This window comes from Ammodytes marinus, assembly GCF_949987685.1.
Source record: "Ammodytes marinus genome assembly, chromosome: 12".
Lineage (NCBI taxonomy): Eukaryota > Metazoa > Chordata > Actinopteri > Uranoscopiformes > Ammodytidae > Ammodytes > Ammodytes marinus.
In genome coordinates this window covers 16,372,777-16,391,010 of record NC_137216.1, presented here as the reverse complement: position 1 = coordinate 16,391,010, position 18,234 = coordinate 16,372,777, and the positions used below count along the sequence as shown (strand labels likewise).

The 18,234-nt window shown below is 40.5% G+C and overlaps 1 protein-coding gene across 6 annotated transcripts in view; it reads right to left on the bottom strand.

Moving 5' to 3' along the window:
- Nucleotides 1-18,234, bottom strand: part of pkp4 (plakophilin 4) — an 80,852-nt gene that overhangs the window by 32,717 nt on the left and 29,901 nt on the right. For 5 of the 6 annotated variants that reach the window (XM_080038582.1, XM_080038580.1, XM_080038581.1 and 2 more), the window contains 2 exons: nucleotides 12,730-12,842; nucleotides 3,420-3,454 (listed from right to left, as the gene is read on the bottom strand). In XM_080038582.1, the coding sequence (XP_079894708.1) occupies nucleotides 3,420-3,454; nucleotides 12,730-12,842 (148 nt within the window). Of the gene's footprint in view, nucleotides 1-3,419; nucleotides 3,455-12,729; nucleotides 12,843-13,529; nucleotides 13,596-18,234 lie in introns of those variants that run through there. The other variant, XM_080038583.1, reaches the window with a different exon arrangement.

Below are 18,234 nucleotides of genomic sequence, written 5' to 3'. Positions count from 1 at the left end.
TTCAGTACAGCCCTGTTGAAAATATAATACATTTAAGTTTTAGTTACTGTTAAGTCTTGCCTTCTTGCTTGCCCACTCACTAAATATTGTGTACTACTGTCTCTGTCTTTCTCCATATGCATTTTGAACAAAAAACCCATTTGTAGTCACAATAAGGAAGCAAAATATCACATTTGATCAAATATAATAGAGAAAGGGGACTTGTTAAAGTATTTACAGTCAAACAAATAGACGGTTCTATAAAATCTAAAAGTTTATGTGTACTTTATGTGCAAGTGATGACATGATTGAACAAGTCTTTGTCTTCTTCTACTCTTCTGGCAGTGACTAAGTTTCAGACCACAGGGTTTTTCAAGTTGAGCGTTGACCCTGTTTGATTAATGAGATGCCAAAAATCCAGAACAGAGGAGGAACAGGAAGAGAGGGAGACAGCAAGGAAGAGCCAGAGATACTGAAGATAATTTTTCTTCACACATTGAAAATGAAATATTACTAGTACGGGTGCACCTATTGCAATTTTCTTGGCCGATCGCGGTTGCTCTGTAAAGAGTCTAATTATGATTTTCTCTGCTTATGTTCAAACTGCATGCTTGTGCTCAAATGTATTGTTGCTTGGACTCAGACATAATGTTGCTCACATAGATTTCCAGGTTCTAGCTTCAGCTCTTCTCCTAACCATCAGGCTGCTTCTGTGTGCTTTCGAATTGTCTGCTTGCAGATTTCTGCTCTGCTCTTGGATTTGTTCGTGGTCGCTTTACTTTTAAGAGCGTCCCCGTACGGGCGGTTACTCTTCAACCCGGTTCATCCACCCCCACCCTCCAGGGCTTCATTAAATGCACTTCACTTGCTTTCTTTACGGCTTTTGGAATAAAAGGGCGGTTAATATATATACCAGCACCCGTACTTTTCCCTTTACTATAATAGCTACAATAGTAGATGTATAGCACACAGATGGGAGGCCGGTGATAGGAAATAAAGATAGGACAGAATCACACAATCTGGACTTGAAATCAATAAATCATGCTCTTAAGTTGAAAGAAAACGCTCTTGAATAAATATGGGAAAAAAAACTACATGGACGGAGTGCTTGTGTGAAGAAGAATAAAAGGGTAGAAAGCCAGAGGACAGAAATGGAGCGAAAGCTTTCATTATGGGTGTTTGTCTTCTAATCTCAGTGGATTTGAGGTGTGACTGCACTGACATTTCCCGGGGCAAAAAGGCTTGTTTCCACAGTAACACTTTTTGCCCTCACAGACAAATGTGGCCAATCACACTCTGTGCCACACAGTTAGACTTTAATTTGTTTAGATAGGATAAAGTACATTGCCACACCTGACTCTCATTTATCAACAGTGAGAATCAATACAAGGCAAAACTGCGATTGTGATTAGTCTCAGGCTGTGTTCCATCGCTAATGAAATGCAATCAGCAAGGAAATGGGGTGCAGGACGCAAATGAGAAAAGCGTGTCATATTAATATTCCCAGTGCATATGTACAACAATAACCCCCCATGGGCTTTTTTGACGGGATCGACAATAAAAGATAAACGACCAATGTGATAATTCGCTAAATTCCACTGTGCAATTAATAAGCCATGAAATATATTATTAAATTCAATTTATTATATGTTCTCTTCTGAAGATCCTTTAGGGATGGTAACATAAACAGCAACCAAAGAGGTCTGAAAGAGATCCTTTCCGCTGCCAATCACTGTTGGGGTTGTGAGATAGTAGACACACATAGCCTGGATAAAATATTAAAACAAGAATACGCTTCAGGCTGTCCATTAATGGAAGCTTGGTTTAAATGAGTAATGTTTGCAATGAATATTCGGGAAATGTACACCATGTCTGTAGTGCACTACTACTACTCCACACACACACACACACACACACACACACACACACACACACACACACACACACACACACACACACACACACACACACACACACACACACACACACACACACACACACACACACACACACACACACACACACACACACACACACACACACACACACACACACACACACACACACACACACACACACACACACACACACACACACACACACACACACACACACACACACACACACACACACACACACACACACACACACACACACACACACACACACACACACAATAATAAATAAAAAGTGCTTAGCTTAACGGTTGAGCCTTACTTATGTTACATATATCGATATTTTATCACTTTAATACTCAAAAAAGATCTGTTTAGAGTGGTCCTTATAAGGTATACCAAGAATATGAAAAGCAGAAGGGTATTTGTGTCTCACAGTGGTTATAACCGGGTCTAAACCGGTCTTAAAAGGTGTAATCTGGGTCAAACACAAACAAATTAAGTATACTTTTTAAATGTAAGCTTGCTTCATACACCAGATAAAGAGACTAGGGCCCGACCGATTTATCGGCCTACCGATTTTTTTTTTTTTTAAGCAATCATGTTGAGTGAGATGCATTGCTGCCCCGGAAGTAGCCTACATGCCTATTAGCAGCAGCAGCAGGTGTGTAATACATTGGATTAATTCACACTTGACAGTTCCCCCTGACACCAATAGAAGAGTCATTGGTCATCTTTTGACTGTTAATAGTAATTGATAGAATTTATAAAGTGCTTTATTGGAGGTAATTCAAAGACACTTGACATCATACATATAGAAAATCATACTTATAGAAAAAGAAAACAAAATACAGACAAATTAAAGATAAGGTTTGGAATGGAGTAAGGTATAATTATGCTTTCTTAAAGAGGTGAGTTTTGAGTTGACTTTTGAATGAGTTTATCTAGTCTGAGATGCTGATGTTTGGAGGGAGGGAGTTCCAGAGGGTTGGGTGCAGTTACATAAAATGCTTAATGTCTGAGTTTAAAAATGTGTCATGTCACTTTAGACATATTAGTAACACTTTATTTTTTTTTAGATAATGCATATTTCAATAAATAAAAAGTTCCTGTACACCTATCGACAGTAACAAGTAGGCTATTTATATATATTTAAGGGTTCAAAAAAGTATTTTTTTTTAATATATATTTTGGGGATTTAAAAAAAAAAACGGTTGATTTAATCGTTATCGTAATTTTTCTCTTAAAATAATCGGCATCGGCACTCAAAAATCCATATCAGTCGGGCCCTAAAAGAGACAAATGTTGCTTCAAACCAATATAGCGGAAAGAAATTATATGCAAAGCAACAAGTTTCCAAGAAAGTGCTGCAGCAGGCCTAATTAGTTATTTAAGGTCTACATACAGGGTAAGGTGGAGGGCACGTTTGCCTCAATATTCCTATGGAATAAGAGGCCATATGAAAGGAATGCATACAGACAGTATAATTGAAATGACCTGAAGATGAAAAGCTATCCAATGCTTGTTTTGTTTGAGTTGACATACCTGCAGTCCTCCAAGGCAGGTCCTTCTCAGATGAGCTGTACGGGGGGGGAAACAGAAGATTAAAGTGAGTACATGCGAAACAAATCCAAGACACCACAGTAAAATAAATGAGTCAAATCATCTGCAAGAGACACCTTGAGGCCTTTCAGTACAGGGTCACAGATGGCAGTCACTGTGGTTGAGATAAAATGGCTAGAGTTTAGGAAGTAAGTGCAGATTTAATGTCCACTTCTATCATCTATGTCCGTCAAGAAGACCTAAAGGTGCCTTGAGTGACAGCTAGCTAGAGAGCTATAAATGTGGACCTGGAAGCTGTTTAACACCCGCAGCTTTAATAAACATGGTAAGCCAAAAAGTACAAAAGCCCAAGGGATGTAATAGATCCTGATGGGAGCTGAAACTGAGCACAGTGAGGCATGCTTCAGGAGTAAATAGGAAGTGATCATACAGTAAACTCACACACACTCTGTGTGCCCATGCTGTCCTGACACCCTGACATAATCCTGACTTGTCTTGCAGGCATAAATATTCAAGCACACAGAGATACTCTCCAGAGAATAATGCGGGAGATACCAAGCAATAAACATTGAAAGGATCTTGCGAATGTGTTAGGTGACCGGCGATGACTCATCCTCAATGAAGGTCATGTTTAATGGCAAGTTCAATACAGGATACACCCAAACACAAATCCATATATTGAGAACTGGGATCCCCCACTGCAGTCCGGGTCTCGATTGGAAAACTCCTTAGGCCTAATCATTTCATATTTTTGTTTGTGGCGTTATTGTCGGCTACAGCATACCATTGACTCCTCTTATGTTGCACATTGTTTACTTGAGGACGTTCAGTCTAGTTAGGAAATGCAAGATGCCTTCTGATAAAACCTATCCTTTATCAACATTTGGCCTGAGGAACCCTCTAATGCTGGAAGTATCCCATCGAATAGAGGACCAGGGCTGACTTTTAGTCGACACAAGGGGTTAACAGTAGTCCGCTTTAGATACCATCAGTATAGAATTTGATTGAAAATTGAGTGTTGGATTTCACCTGTTGATATCATCATCGCAATTTTTGACATGCATGGATGTGCATAATTGCATGAAAAATATTATATTTACTCAAAGTAACTGTTTTTAACTATCTTAAATGTGACATACAGCTGTATAATTGCTGTGTTCATTCATACAGAGCTGCAATCTTGGTGAACAGAAGGTCTGCAGTGTTATCACTTTTCTAGATGTGTCTTACTGAAAAGGAGAAGATTACTGAGTTTCATGCTTCAACTTCCTACTCCCAACAGTCTCTCTACCAACATCAAGGTCTTCCAGGAGAAAGTATAAGTAACCAGTGCCGACCAATCACGGTTGTTGTAGAGTTCACATAGTACCTCCATGAAGATTACATATTTTCAGGAAATGCTACGTCGCACGCATTAGCTATAGGTATGGTGTAACCCAGGGGTTTTCAAAGTGTGAGAGAGTGAGCCCCCCCCCTCAGAGAACACATTTCAGCTAAATCCCTGTGTGTTTTGAAAGATCTTTTAATTATTTTACAAATTGAAACATATTTTTGAAATATTAAAAAAAAAATGGTGCGTTTTTAAACACATTTTTTAATAAATTTTAGCATCTTAATCCAGTGTTTTAATCCTGCTTCCTTTAAGTATGGATAGTAGTGACTGAGTGTGCAGCGGAGTGAGAAAGATAGGCAGACAGACTTGCCCAAATTATTAACTAATTAAATGTCATTTACACACCCAGTGTTTTTTCGCTAGAGCCTCCAATGTCCTGATGGAGGAAAATAGTAGCTAGTGGAGAACCCGACCCTCCTAGGGGGGTCCGGGGGTATGCCCCCCCGGGAGATTTTTTTTCACCTTTTTAAAGTGAAATGCATGAAGCAAATTAAGAGGCTAAATATGAGGAATTTTGTGTGAACAAATAATTTGGAGACACGGGGTCTGATGAATTAGAAGCTATTGAAGAAAGACACATGGACACATACAAATATTAATTTAAAATAAAAAAATATATGCAGGGTCCTCTGGGTTGGGCTTGGTGCTCTTTTTCTTTAACCAGACCTATTTCTCTGTAATATAATTAATGCATTTAGATGCAGTGAGAGGAACGAAGCAGAAGAACTATTGTCCAGCTATGCCGTGATCTTAATATAAAAAACACAAACTAAAACTCAAAAAAAAAAAAAAAAAATGTTTTAGTTTTAGTTTTTTCACATATTCATCCGCGCCCCCCCTGCCATAACCCCGCCCCCCCACCCCCCCACAGTTTGAAAACCACTTGTGTAACCCATTAACACATAAATATAAATCCAGCTTATGCCTTGGCGTATGCCTGATTTAAAGAGGAGGCAACATGGAAGCAGGAAGAAAGTTACACAGCTCACTCTGTGGAACATTTGCTGCTCTTAAATCTTTCTCTTCAGCTGGTTAGATAAGTGGAAGCTCTTCTTCCAAATACTACTATGATTGGAGAACAGATGCATTCAGTGTAACACAGGATTTGATGTTAGTCTCATTTAAGTCAATTGTTTCACCTATCCTTTGTGATTTGTTGTTAAATAAAAGTATGTAAAAGAAAAAAGAAAAACCTTGTGACCTTCTTTAAACTGATTTTGGAATGCTTTTAAATCATATAAAACTTGAAACTAAAGCTGAAACAAACTGAAAAGGTAATTATAACCTTTTTAGAAAATAAAAACAACTCTAATACGCCTTTAAAGCTTACACAAACTTGAGTGTCATCATATTTATTTCAATGGATAATTAAAGTAATTCAACAATTGCATTGCACTCAGACAACTACTAAAAGTCAAGGCCTCTGCAGAAAGGAAAATGAATAGCCAACAAATAATCTCAATTTATGTATGACAAAAGGGAAAGCCATCACTTTCTCAAGGCCATTTTCCAAGGCTGGTTATTACTGCAGGCAGAGGCCAAGCAGAAGACCTTGTTCCTACCCTCTTGTTTTTAATATCCTCTATTTGCTGGTCAGTGCTATCAACTGCCTGATGTTGCAACTGGCTGCTGCTTTTTTCCCCTTTCTTATGCGACACTCAATGAGCTTTAAGATGCAGGACTCTCAGAATTTTAATGAGCACACAGGCAATTAAAAACAGGAAGTTGGGCGAGTTGTGCTCCACTGAACCATGGGAGATGAAGCAGAAGAATGGCTACCATAACGATGATGCACGACGCATGCTGCATGCCGACTGGCTGGCTGGGTTAAGGCAGTGTGAAGTGATTGTAAAACTGCAGATTCTGATGAACAGCAGCATCAACAATAGTACCAGGAACCCCCCTTGGCCGGATGGAGGTTGCATCTTTAGGAGTTTTTGCTTCAGGTCAAGTTTGATGACCACCCCCTGCATTCTTGTACAAATGAACTGAAGGCCAGGGGGCCCCCAACTCTGAAGGTATCATGAAATGTAATGACTTTCATCAGAAGCCTTAAGTGTGCTGTCACCTCTGGCAATGTCCCACTGAGCTATTGAACCAAGCGCTGTGACCTAAATTGTTATAGCTAATCTCCATTCACACACAAATGTCCAGGGATGGCCTTTTTATTTGTCCTTCTCTTGCTTTAGAAAAGGTGCGAACTGTTGTTACATGCTTCTTTACAGGAGTCCCTGGAGGTGAGGGATGGTCCCCAAGTGGGAAAACATGCTGTGTTTAGATATAGGGGAGAACGGGGGAATCTGAGGCATCGGGTAATGTGAGCCACCCACTGTATCTAGGCAACGGAAAACATTTGTGGTCATGTGAGATATATGTTTTCAAGCCCCTCTCATTTCCCCATGGCCCTGAAAGAGAGGACCTCATGGTGATGTGGTAAGCATGTTTTTTTCACCAAAATAGGTATTTTGCATGTAAAAGTAAATTTTCTTGCTGTCAACTTAATCAACTGTTGTGCCAAAGCAAATGTATTCACATAGAAAAACTTCTATCATACGTGTTGATGAACTACCAACATATGAAACCATGTGATGCTGATAACTGAAGATTAGCCTGAAATGCTAAGAGAGGTAGTTTTTTCTCAAATTGTGGTGGTGGGGGAAAGTGAGCCAAATGCAGTGGGGGAAAGTGAGCCACTGTCTCACTTTCCCCCACCATAAGGCACAAGTTAAGTTTAGTCTTAAACATATTTTAATGTAATATTACATGACATATGTTTTATTTTAATGTCATACACATTGTAGAAAAGCCATCATGCCAAGGAAATACACCAGGAAGACGACCTGGGGCAACCACACGGAAAGAGCACCTTCTCATCTTTCCCTGTAACCTTCAGGGCTGGAATGTAGAGTAGGCCTAGTTGTAGAGTATGACAGGCTGATGTTATAATCCAGTTGGGTCTTCTCCTATGTTCTGAGTCCTTGGCTGTTCTCGCTGGTTCTGATTTTCCTATGCTTTGACCCCAGACACTAGCTGGCTCTAAGACCCCGTTTCCACCTGGCATTAACATGTGGTTTTTGTGATCCGATCACATGAATACAGCTCTAACTACAGGTGAGAACACTCTCAAGACGCATTGAGATCGGATCACAAAAACCACATTCGGAGGTGGTTTACGTCGCTTGTGTCGCTTGTGTTCGCATTCATTTGGTAGTGGAAACACCAATGTGACTCCTGTCCACTTTAAGGACCTCCTACTCAACTGCTGCCCCCTGCCTGGGCGGAAATACGTTGAAATGCATCACTGGCGTTCATGCAGCTTTTATAGAAGCCTCATGAACGAGTTGCAAATGACAAGCTACTCCTCTGTTTTCATTTCACTGCGTAAATCTGAAAACACGGAAATCGCTGCTATTGACTGGAGAGCTGCAAGGCAACAACTTCCTGTTCTTATCTGCTTAAGAATAAAAGTCAACTCGCGTTTGGGTAGTAACAGGCTTTTGTGAAGGCGCACAGGAAATATTCTGTTCGCATACAGTATCTTAACTTCATACAGAAAGCCGCCCGTGTAGCCTACTGGTGGTGGTGACAAGAGTGTAGCAGACGTTAGAAAAGGCGCCCCGCAAACACACATCTTTCACCAGCCAAAGAGGCGTAATAACTTACTCGCCTAAGAGTTTTTACTTTTATATACTATCTATGATATTTCCCGCATTTGGCGAGAGCCCTCTAAGCAGTGTTGTGGATCGCGCCTCCTAGTCTAAATGAGACAGTAGCATATCTCGTCAACCTAGACTGGTAATTATCTTCGCATGTAATGCATTTTAATAGCATATGCGATTAAAACTGTGGCACTGTACAGCCCTGTATGTTTACTTGTTTGAACCCCACCGGTTAAAAACACCAATGCAAACGGAAATGATGAACGTGTTGATTTAAATACAGCGCGGGTAAATGGAATCCGATCACAAGTAGACAGAGAAGTCACATTTGAAAATACAAGTGGGAACACACGGACTGAGAGCTGTCCACTTGTAACCAGATTCAAAAAGTCAGATGTTAATGCCAGGTGGAAACAGGGTCTAAGGGTCCTGTGTTCTGACCCCCAGACTGTGTTCTAATCTAACTGGTTCTATCTTTCATTTGAATCTTATTAAAACCTTTTGAATTATAATATGTTGTATTTGATTTTGTATTTTGTTCAGAGTTACTTTCAAGTGTTTAGAAAATTTGCTTTGCTTAATTGACCAAACCCCATCATTCTTTTACAAGTCCGACATTAGTTCTGGAATGTGTGGCTAGCTTTCAGGATTCTTACTGTTACAATATGTGTTGTTATGGTAGTTTCAGAGTGGAAAAAGTAAGTGGATCAGTTTACCCCACAGCTGGGGTAAAGTGAGCCACATGACAACTTTTTTTAAAAAAATCATATTTTCACTTTCAACTGCCAATGCCCATTTCTAGGAAACATCCTGAATTAATGGGAAATGTGTAAATTTGAGTGATAAATCATTTTAGCTCGCTTAGAGGGGAGCAAATGTAAAAAGTGGCTCAGATTACCCCGTTCTCCCCTACTTTAAAAATGTAATTATATCTTTCAGTAGTTACGAAACATCATGTAAATGGCAAACTTGGTCTTTTAATTGAATAGTTTTCACATGTCTGCTGGAGGGACCCTAAAATGTATGTAAGGTCTTGTGGCCATTTGCGTGCCAAAGACCCATTATACTGAAAGTGCCAGTATCTCTGTGGCAACAATGAAGCAAGGTGAAAGGAAAGCACTTAACTCCTAATAGCTGTGGTATCCAAAATAATTAAATGCAAACTCAAAATCTAACTCTAAAAGAGACATTATTGATTTTTCTGCAACAACTTAAAACATGAGCCACAAAATAAAGAAAGTGTAGGTAAAAAATAGTGTCTCATTACATCACTGTATATAGTTCTGCTCTCCCAGCTAAGGCTATAGTGGCAACTTCATGTGCAACAACAATGGACTAAACTGAAATTTCAAAAGTCTTGCTTCTGGCTTTGCTGTGCTTTTCATGCAGCGTATTTGTGGTGCACATCAATTACGTTTCAATTACGTCTCTTAGCACTGTCTTTATTATAATGTTGGTCACAAAGTTTTAGTTGGTCTTGGTGGTCACGATTCACAAATTGCGCTAATCTTGTCCCAGCACCTGGTATAAAGAATGTTTAGGTTCTAAACAAGCAAAGAGTTAGAGAGACACTCTGGAACCAGTTTTCCTGGCAGAGAGCCGGTTCTTTCGTTGCAGAATTGCAAAGAACTGGATTATAAGGCGACCTGCTCTTTAAATATCAGCATCGGCCATTAAGAAACCCATATCGGTTGACCACCAATATATGCTGTCCAAAATCCAAAAATATAAATAAAGGGTTAGCCTCAATACTGGTCACACAATATCAAGAGACTGATGTTGCAAAGCCTCTCAGGTGGTGTACTGTTGGACCAGTGAATTAGGACAATAAACGATGCATAAAGCAGATTTGGGTGCTGAATTTCATTATGACTGGCACACAATGAAACCCTTTTATTTTAGAGATAGTCATTACACTGAGTAAAGAAAGACTGCTTGGTTCACTAGCTAAAATTCTGAAACAATCCCAAGGTATTTGTTCCGAGCAAGTGAGTGACTAACTACGGGACAAACACGGGAAAGCAGGAATTTCACTTATATCTCTGGTGTGGCTGGATAAACTAATATTGAGGTCCAACATACAATACTAGCTAAAGAGGAGGAAATCCAAGTAAACAGCCTGTCTGTGTGTATTTTCAGAGAACTGTCATCCTGACCTGTTTGGCAGCACTTGGAGCTGCTATAAAATGGGAGAAAGGGGAAATTGTCCCTCTTACTCCAGAGAGTGCTGCAATATGCTGGTAGTAGGTGGGTGCTTGTCGCATGCAAGCTGGAGTGGAAGAATTCAGTGTGTAAGGGAATAGGACTTATTATCAAAAAGATAGAAAATATCCCAGGGACACATTACAACCCCCTGTTCTTCTGACCAAGTATCATATATTTATCCACATAAATCCCAATTACTATGGTACATTTGAGAACAATTGCAGCTCAAACCCGGCATCAGAATACATATCAGATGACCATTTTGGGACAATATGCAAATTAAACTTCCAGTTCTTCAGACATTAGCCACCGCTATTAAAAAATAGTAGAGAGTATGTTGGGGCAGTAAGATGTTCAAGTTTGGGCAGTACCTCTATCGTAGTATGTAATTGAGCTACAACTTCTTGTAACCTCAGTTTATCATAATAGTATTAATGGCTCTATGTATGGACCTTTGACAATCAGGCAGTCCCTTTCTGGTCAGGGAGGTGCTAACATGTAATCACACATGTCGATAACCACTGTCAAATATGGCTTAAGTGACTGGATAGCAGTCAGTAATTTGGATGCAGTAAGATCTTGCATAATCGCATCACCCAAAACACATTTTAGGACCAAATGCAAAGATAAATTACTGTATAATTCCAGGTCTCACGGATCTATCCTCTATGCCTTATTATAAACTTTCCATTTGGACGTAATAAGACAGATATGACTAAAACAGTTACTCCTCACGTGTATAGGTTGTGTCACTGTTTGTAAAATACCCACACATTAAAGCACTATGATGTCAAATGCAGCTGTTTTGATGGTTCAATTTTAACTGAAGTAAATACGCAAAGGCAAAAAAGAAACCGTCATATCATAAGTGCCTGATAAATCTGACCATTAAGCAATCTCTTAAATGTCACAGTACATTAGCCTCTATTGTAAATCCCCTTAGCAACTTAAAAGATATATGTATTTTTAACCAGGAGCAAAAGATGGTCCACATATTACGTGCTCATGAAGTGCAAATACAGTCAAAAATGCTAATGCACAAATAAATGTTACATGTAACACTGATAATATTTCAAAGCATCGTGCTATGACTGGCTACGAAGAAGTTTCAGTTTGTGTTAATAGTAGCGGCCCAAAAAGTGTTTTAAAAAGTTCCTCATAGCTCCTTTAATGTAAACATGCAGACACAATACTGTTACATCAATCAAAATATTTTATAATTATTCTGCAGCATTTTATTAGCTGTATAATTGATTTAATTTACAGCTGTCTATGCTGTGAATGTCAACAATCCTGCTTGAAATCACTGCACCTCCAAATGTTCTATTTCTTTGACAGACGACATTGATATAAAACATCAGGCTAGTATGTGATGATATAATACTGGTGTCAATCCTCCTTGACAGCGGGTCTGGGAAGCCCACAGGGATATTGTACGTGGTATTGAGCTGTACCAATGAACCTGACATGTCTACGCCGCGGCAGACAGGACAGAATGTGTGGTCACTGAGGTGTGATGATCAGGCAGCTTTGTGTCTTTGCTGACCAAGTGGGAATGAGTTCACAGAACAAACTCAGAAGCTCCACACTCCCTCCACACCGATAACCACGCTTCGCTGAGCAAACAACACTCCACTCTCATGCACATCCACAAACACGTGCCGTCACTGATAAAAAAAGAAATGTACTTAATAATATCCCTACATAGTCAGTTTTGTATATTTTCAATTCAGCTGAATTTAAAGGTTACTTGAGCGAATTGGTCAGGGAAAAAAAAGCAATGACATAATTGCTCAGATAACACTGTAGCAATTATATCCATTACAAAATAACAGAGCAGGAAGGAAATATGTTTAGATTTAGCGTCCAATCAGATTTGAGCACTGGGGTTTGCTTCATCACTATGCCATAAGGTTACACTACGGAATATGGCCACTGCTGTGAAGGATGAAATAACCATGTGTTGGATTGTGGCTTTGTGGCTTTGTGTGTGTGTGTGTGTGTGTGCGTGCGTGCGTGCGTGTCTTCTCATTACCTGCTGCTACCAGTGCCTGGCGACTCGGCCCCTAGTCTGCATCTTTCCAGCTGATTGGCCACAATCTGCCTCTCGACTTCCAGCTCCCTAGTTAGCCGCTCGAACTGTAGCTCCTGCACAGAAACACAGGCACACACAAATAGACAAGGGACAGGGGGTCAGCAATGCAGCCTCATCAGAGAGACCTTTACGTACTCTTATTGAAAGATAAGACACATGTGAAGTCAACATAAACAGGGCACGTTGAAAGATTGACAGCTTGCTCCCAAAGCATTGTGCTTCATCATGGTATTTAGGTTAATGATGACACAATCTAGGAGTTTGAGGCACTGCAAACAACCTTATTACAAAAAGGAATGTTGGCTTACAGGTATTAAAAAAATAGAGACCAAGACCATGTATACATCCCCCCTCCCCTCCCCCCCACAGACACACACACTGTCATTTCTACAGCCCCCACAGAAAGATAAGCACCACTTCAATGTGTGATATTTAGCCTTGGTGGCACTGTTCCTATGGGAGTCGAGCAAAATTCGGCATTTGACTAATTATCCTGCCTGAGTGAGGCCATTACTTGCAAAGCTCTCTAGCTCCAAGCACTGCCTCATGTCACTCGTAAGTCACGTACACAGTCCTTTGCAAGCAGAAAAATGATTGCACACACGTATACTCATTTGCATCCCTTAGAAATACCTTTTTACTCACACATACCACCTACCATTGCAGTTAAAAGGGTATCTGCACTCTAGCGTCAACACTTGTGTGATTCTTGTAAAAAAAAAAAAAAAAGCCTAACTCACCATTACTGTATATACAGATGGCAGGCTCATCCCCTTGTTATGCTTTGTATCCTTAGTCCCATGTAATGTCCATTACCATGGTCAGTTAGATTCACAGTCAGCTGCATGCACACACAGACACCATAGATAGACAGACACACACACACACACCCCCAAACCAGCTCTTAGCGTCCTTTGTGACCCAAGGAAGTTTAGTCACCCTACAAGACTGAGACCAGCCTACTTTTCACACCTACCCTCCAATGATCCCTGGGGGTGCACTGAAATTTCCCTTCACATTGTAGATGTTGTAGCCCTACTCCCCCTCCCCCACACTACAGATTTATACCCTCTCCTGCTCTCCTCTCCTTCAGTTGTAGATATGTGAAGCTTGACTGCAATGAGGGGGAGTAACTGCTAAGTCCTATTTCCTTAATATAATGAAATTTTTTCATGTGGCTGGGAAATGGATAAACTGCCATGAACAACCCTGATTACATCATGTGCTGCCGGTACGCAGATAGGATAAGATGGACCATTATTACCCATTCCAAAAATATAATTTGTGCCAAAAAGGAGATACATGGTGAATGAAGATAGATATAGTTACCGTATTTTAAAAAACTGTGTTTTATTTATACAAAAACAAAAAAAACAGCATGCAATGGGCTGGGGCTGTTTCCTCTGGTAACATTTTCATTTAGTAATATTCAAAATCCAATTCACGAACAAAACAGAACAGAATATGCCCCCATTTTGAAGTGTGAACCAATTTTTATTGAACAAAAGTGCAGTTAACAAGGCACAGCTAATCTGCAGGACAAATACAATTCTGAAAGAAGCTTCCCAGGGGTTCCCCCAGTGGAACGCTTTTTAATATGAAGCAGCAGCAGCAGCAGGAATTATTTAGTTTGCATTAGGAGCAACATAACACAGCAAATGCAGCACCTGTATAGCTGTGGTCAGGCTGATATCCTTTGCAGGAAACAGTCAAAGTCAAAACACACTACAAATCACAGAAATTAAGTTACAAGCTCTAAACAGGGTATAAAATTATTTTTGTTAGTATTTATTTAGTAATTGATGTGTGAGAGAGAGAGGGGGGGGGATCCAAAACACAGTCTGACTGCTTCATGATACAAATCTAGAATTACTCCAGTGTGAAATTCTGCCCCCAGTGTGCTAGGGAGGGAACATAAGGTGAAAGTGACAAGTGCGGGGTATAATCCATATGGACACACAGATGTCAGAGGCACGGAAGAGAGAGAACATTCGAATATTTAAATACAGTTTACTCCGACTAGATATGGTAGTCTGGAAGCACCAGGGCCATTGTCTACATTTGGAAATGGTCATGTAGATGAGTGCAAATGGGACTCATAAAGTATAAATCCCATTCCCTACTGACATAAATATGCATTTTCTTATTCATCCCCCATGCAAACCCCCATACCTAGAAAGAATCCTGTTGCAATTGTTAAGCTTATTGGATTACAGTATGTGTGTGATTTATGAATATATAGCACATGCTTACGGAAAAAGACTCAACATATGGTGAAAGACAGACCAAACTGTTTTGTTTAAATGAAGCCAGTAATGTCCTGCTCCTGCAAATGTCTCTATTCCTGGCTCACCCATTGCTGTGCCTTCTTTCTTTTAAGCTCATTATCGAATTGTTGTGTGCGGCAGCGTCTCACCTTCTCAGGTCCGGCCGCTTCATCTTACCCGGCACCTCTCATTGTTCAGTGTCAAATGCAAGTGGTGGAAATAAACAGCTATGCCTTTCTTAATACTTCACACATGGAATAGGCTGGCCTTCAATCCTTCTGATTAGATGGTCCGTGATTTTGATCAAGCACAGCAGAGCGAGAGAGACATCTGTTGCAGCCATAAGGCACAGAGGTCTTTGTCACTACTGATATCCAGAACCGCTCCAAGCCTAAAGCAGTATGATCATCCTGCTCGTGTGCCCGCCCCAGCCCTGCTGTTTTCTGACCCTGGAGAGGCATTGAGGCAGGCCAAAGTTTAATGCATTGAGATCTGTCCTCCGGGTCTTTTCTATCACTTGACAAACTACTGCAACCCTGTTCTTGATGGTAGTATCTCTGTGTCCAACCTCCGTCATATTGTTTTTATTTTGTATATACTCCTAAGTAATTTTTTTTAATAAGAGCACAATTTCTTTAAAGATAGCAAACACTTTTGAGAATGACGTGGACTGCAAGAGTCAGGTGGCCGATTCTCTGACCCTATCTTCCTAGGGCGGTTTCATGCCTGATAGTTTGCTTATAGATGCCCTCCTTGGTTTGCACCAGATGACAGAATTATACATTGGTACATTTTTCAACAGGTTCGGTTCTCTTTCACTCTCATGGTTTCCTCTGATCCGAAGCGCTTGGTGAATTATACAGAAAGAATTTACAGGAAGTACATCGTCTTCCTCATCCCATAATGTATAGCTTAGCTATGCTATGGGGACTCTTTATGAAGTGTTTCCTGCAGTTGAGCCAGAATAAGTCGGTCACATTGTCATCACAAATGGACTGCACCAGAGTTTGTTTAGAAGCGTACCTAAAGCAGGCATCGGTACACTTGTTTTGTCCACTTTTAGTGCACACCGGAGTGTGACTGCTGTGTTCTCACCTGCCCAAACAAACCACAGCAATGGTGGAAACAAGTTTGTTTCAATCAAACCAAACATGGCAGGTGTGAAAGTGCCCCTCGGCAGCCAGATAGCCACCAAAGAGCCAACAAGAAACCCTCATGCTGAGTTAACTGCCCTTAGATAACTTGGAGGATTACTGCCACGCCTCTTTACCATCACATCCTCAGGCTTTCCTTTGCACACACAAAATAACTCTTTCAAACTAATTTCAACAGACCTCTCTTATTCTGCGCGACTCATTAAGAATATTATGAAAATCCAATATATCCATAATAAGCTTGTGATAGCACTGGGCTCTGAGCCAAAGCTGGGCCCTGGTCTGATGAAACAAGGCCAAGGATAACTCTCGAAGACTGGGCTTATACTAGCCATGGAGAGGGAGTACTCACTGCTCTGTGTAATTCATTGCATTTTCCATGCTTGGCCTCTACACAGAATGGGACACATCTATTCAGCGTAACGATCCACTAAGTCAGACTGAGCGCAGCAGTAATGACCATTAAACGAGGCTTGTGCTTATTTAACGGGTGTGGGCCCAGCCTTGGTCGGTACCAGGCTTAGTGGGGAAATAGAGTTCTTGTTGGTACAGGAGAGCTGGCCACCCATTGTCCATGTCGTCCAATGCTTTCATTTGCCATTACAATGAGCCTGGTGGGCCTGATCTGCCCGTAGTCCAAAAGCTGATTCAGATCCTGTCCCCTTGTGTCCTCAAACGGGCCCTAAAGAAACAGATGACACACGGCAGCAGACTACGCAACGGATATACAGGCCCCCTCGTCATCTTTATGGATGCTGACAATACAAGACCCATCTGAAATGCCTGAAGTGGCTGCTGCCCGCTGCTGCTTCAGCACATAGACTGTAGTGCAGCATAGATAACAGCTATATTATCATATATTGAGGTACACTACAGCCCTACCACAACACTACGTGACATAAGTTAAATAAAAAAACGTTAAGTATATTTGAATTTAGCACAAAATACATGTTTTAATTTTAACCACATGTTCCAAAAGATAGATTTAAAATTTTTTCAAAGTTCCAAAGTTGTGAATCAAGCAAAGCTCTTAAAATGAGGTAGGAGAGATTATCTGTGAAGTAATGAAAAGACTCTTTGTACTTTATCTCCCTCAAAAACTTCATTCAATTGGACACCCACGGAAAATGTGTCAGCGCTATACCTTGCCGTGTTTTTCCGCTTACAACTTTCAATTTTGGCGGAAGTTGAATACATTATTCAATACATTTTAATGCATATCTTATGCCTTTTTGGGCAGGTTTGCTTGTGTGAATTTTAAGATTGATCATGGAAGATTTTCCCTTCTGTAGTAAAAGCAGTCTGCTTCAACTTTGTTGAGCATAATAAATAAAATAAAATAACATTTAAAACATCTATACTTCTTTTCAAATTGCCCCACTTACTAACTCCGTACATTCCTTTTTCTATGACTGAATAATAATTGTGAGGTACAGCCCTACGTTATAGCAATATTTGTCTTATCCTTGTAGTGTAAAAATATGAGATATTGTCTTTAATAGTTAACTCTAGTGCATGTACTGTATGTCTGTGTGTTTTGGTAGTGCCTGGACCCTGGGCCTGGAACGGAAGGGCTGAATGATCATTTGTGAAGTTGAGATCCATTCTGCATGACTCATGCAGATGCCACATTTCCTCTTAACCAAAGATGAGAATCTACCAGAAATATGTTTGTTCATTATGTGGCAATGAGGCTTGACAGCCCTGCATCCTCTCTGCAGTGTGGCAGAACCATTCCAACTGGAGCCCGACAATGTTGCGCAGTGGGGGAATGACAGCAGAGGTTAAAGGATTTCTGCAGCAGCAGGGACAGAAAAGTAGGCCCGAGGTGTGGGCAAAGAGAACAGGATTTAGAACAGGCTGTGCGACCAAACCTGAAGGAACCACGATGTGCACATACTGCCACAAAGTCACCTTGTTTAAAAAAAAATAAAAAATAAGGTTTGAGTAAACTAGTGGCTGCAGCGTCATGCCACGGTAGCGGAATTTTAATAACCATGCTGGATAGAAAGGCCTTCAAAAAT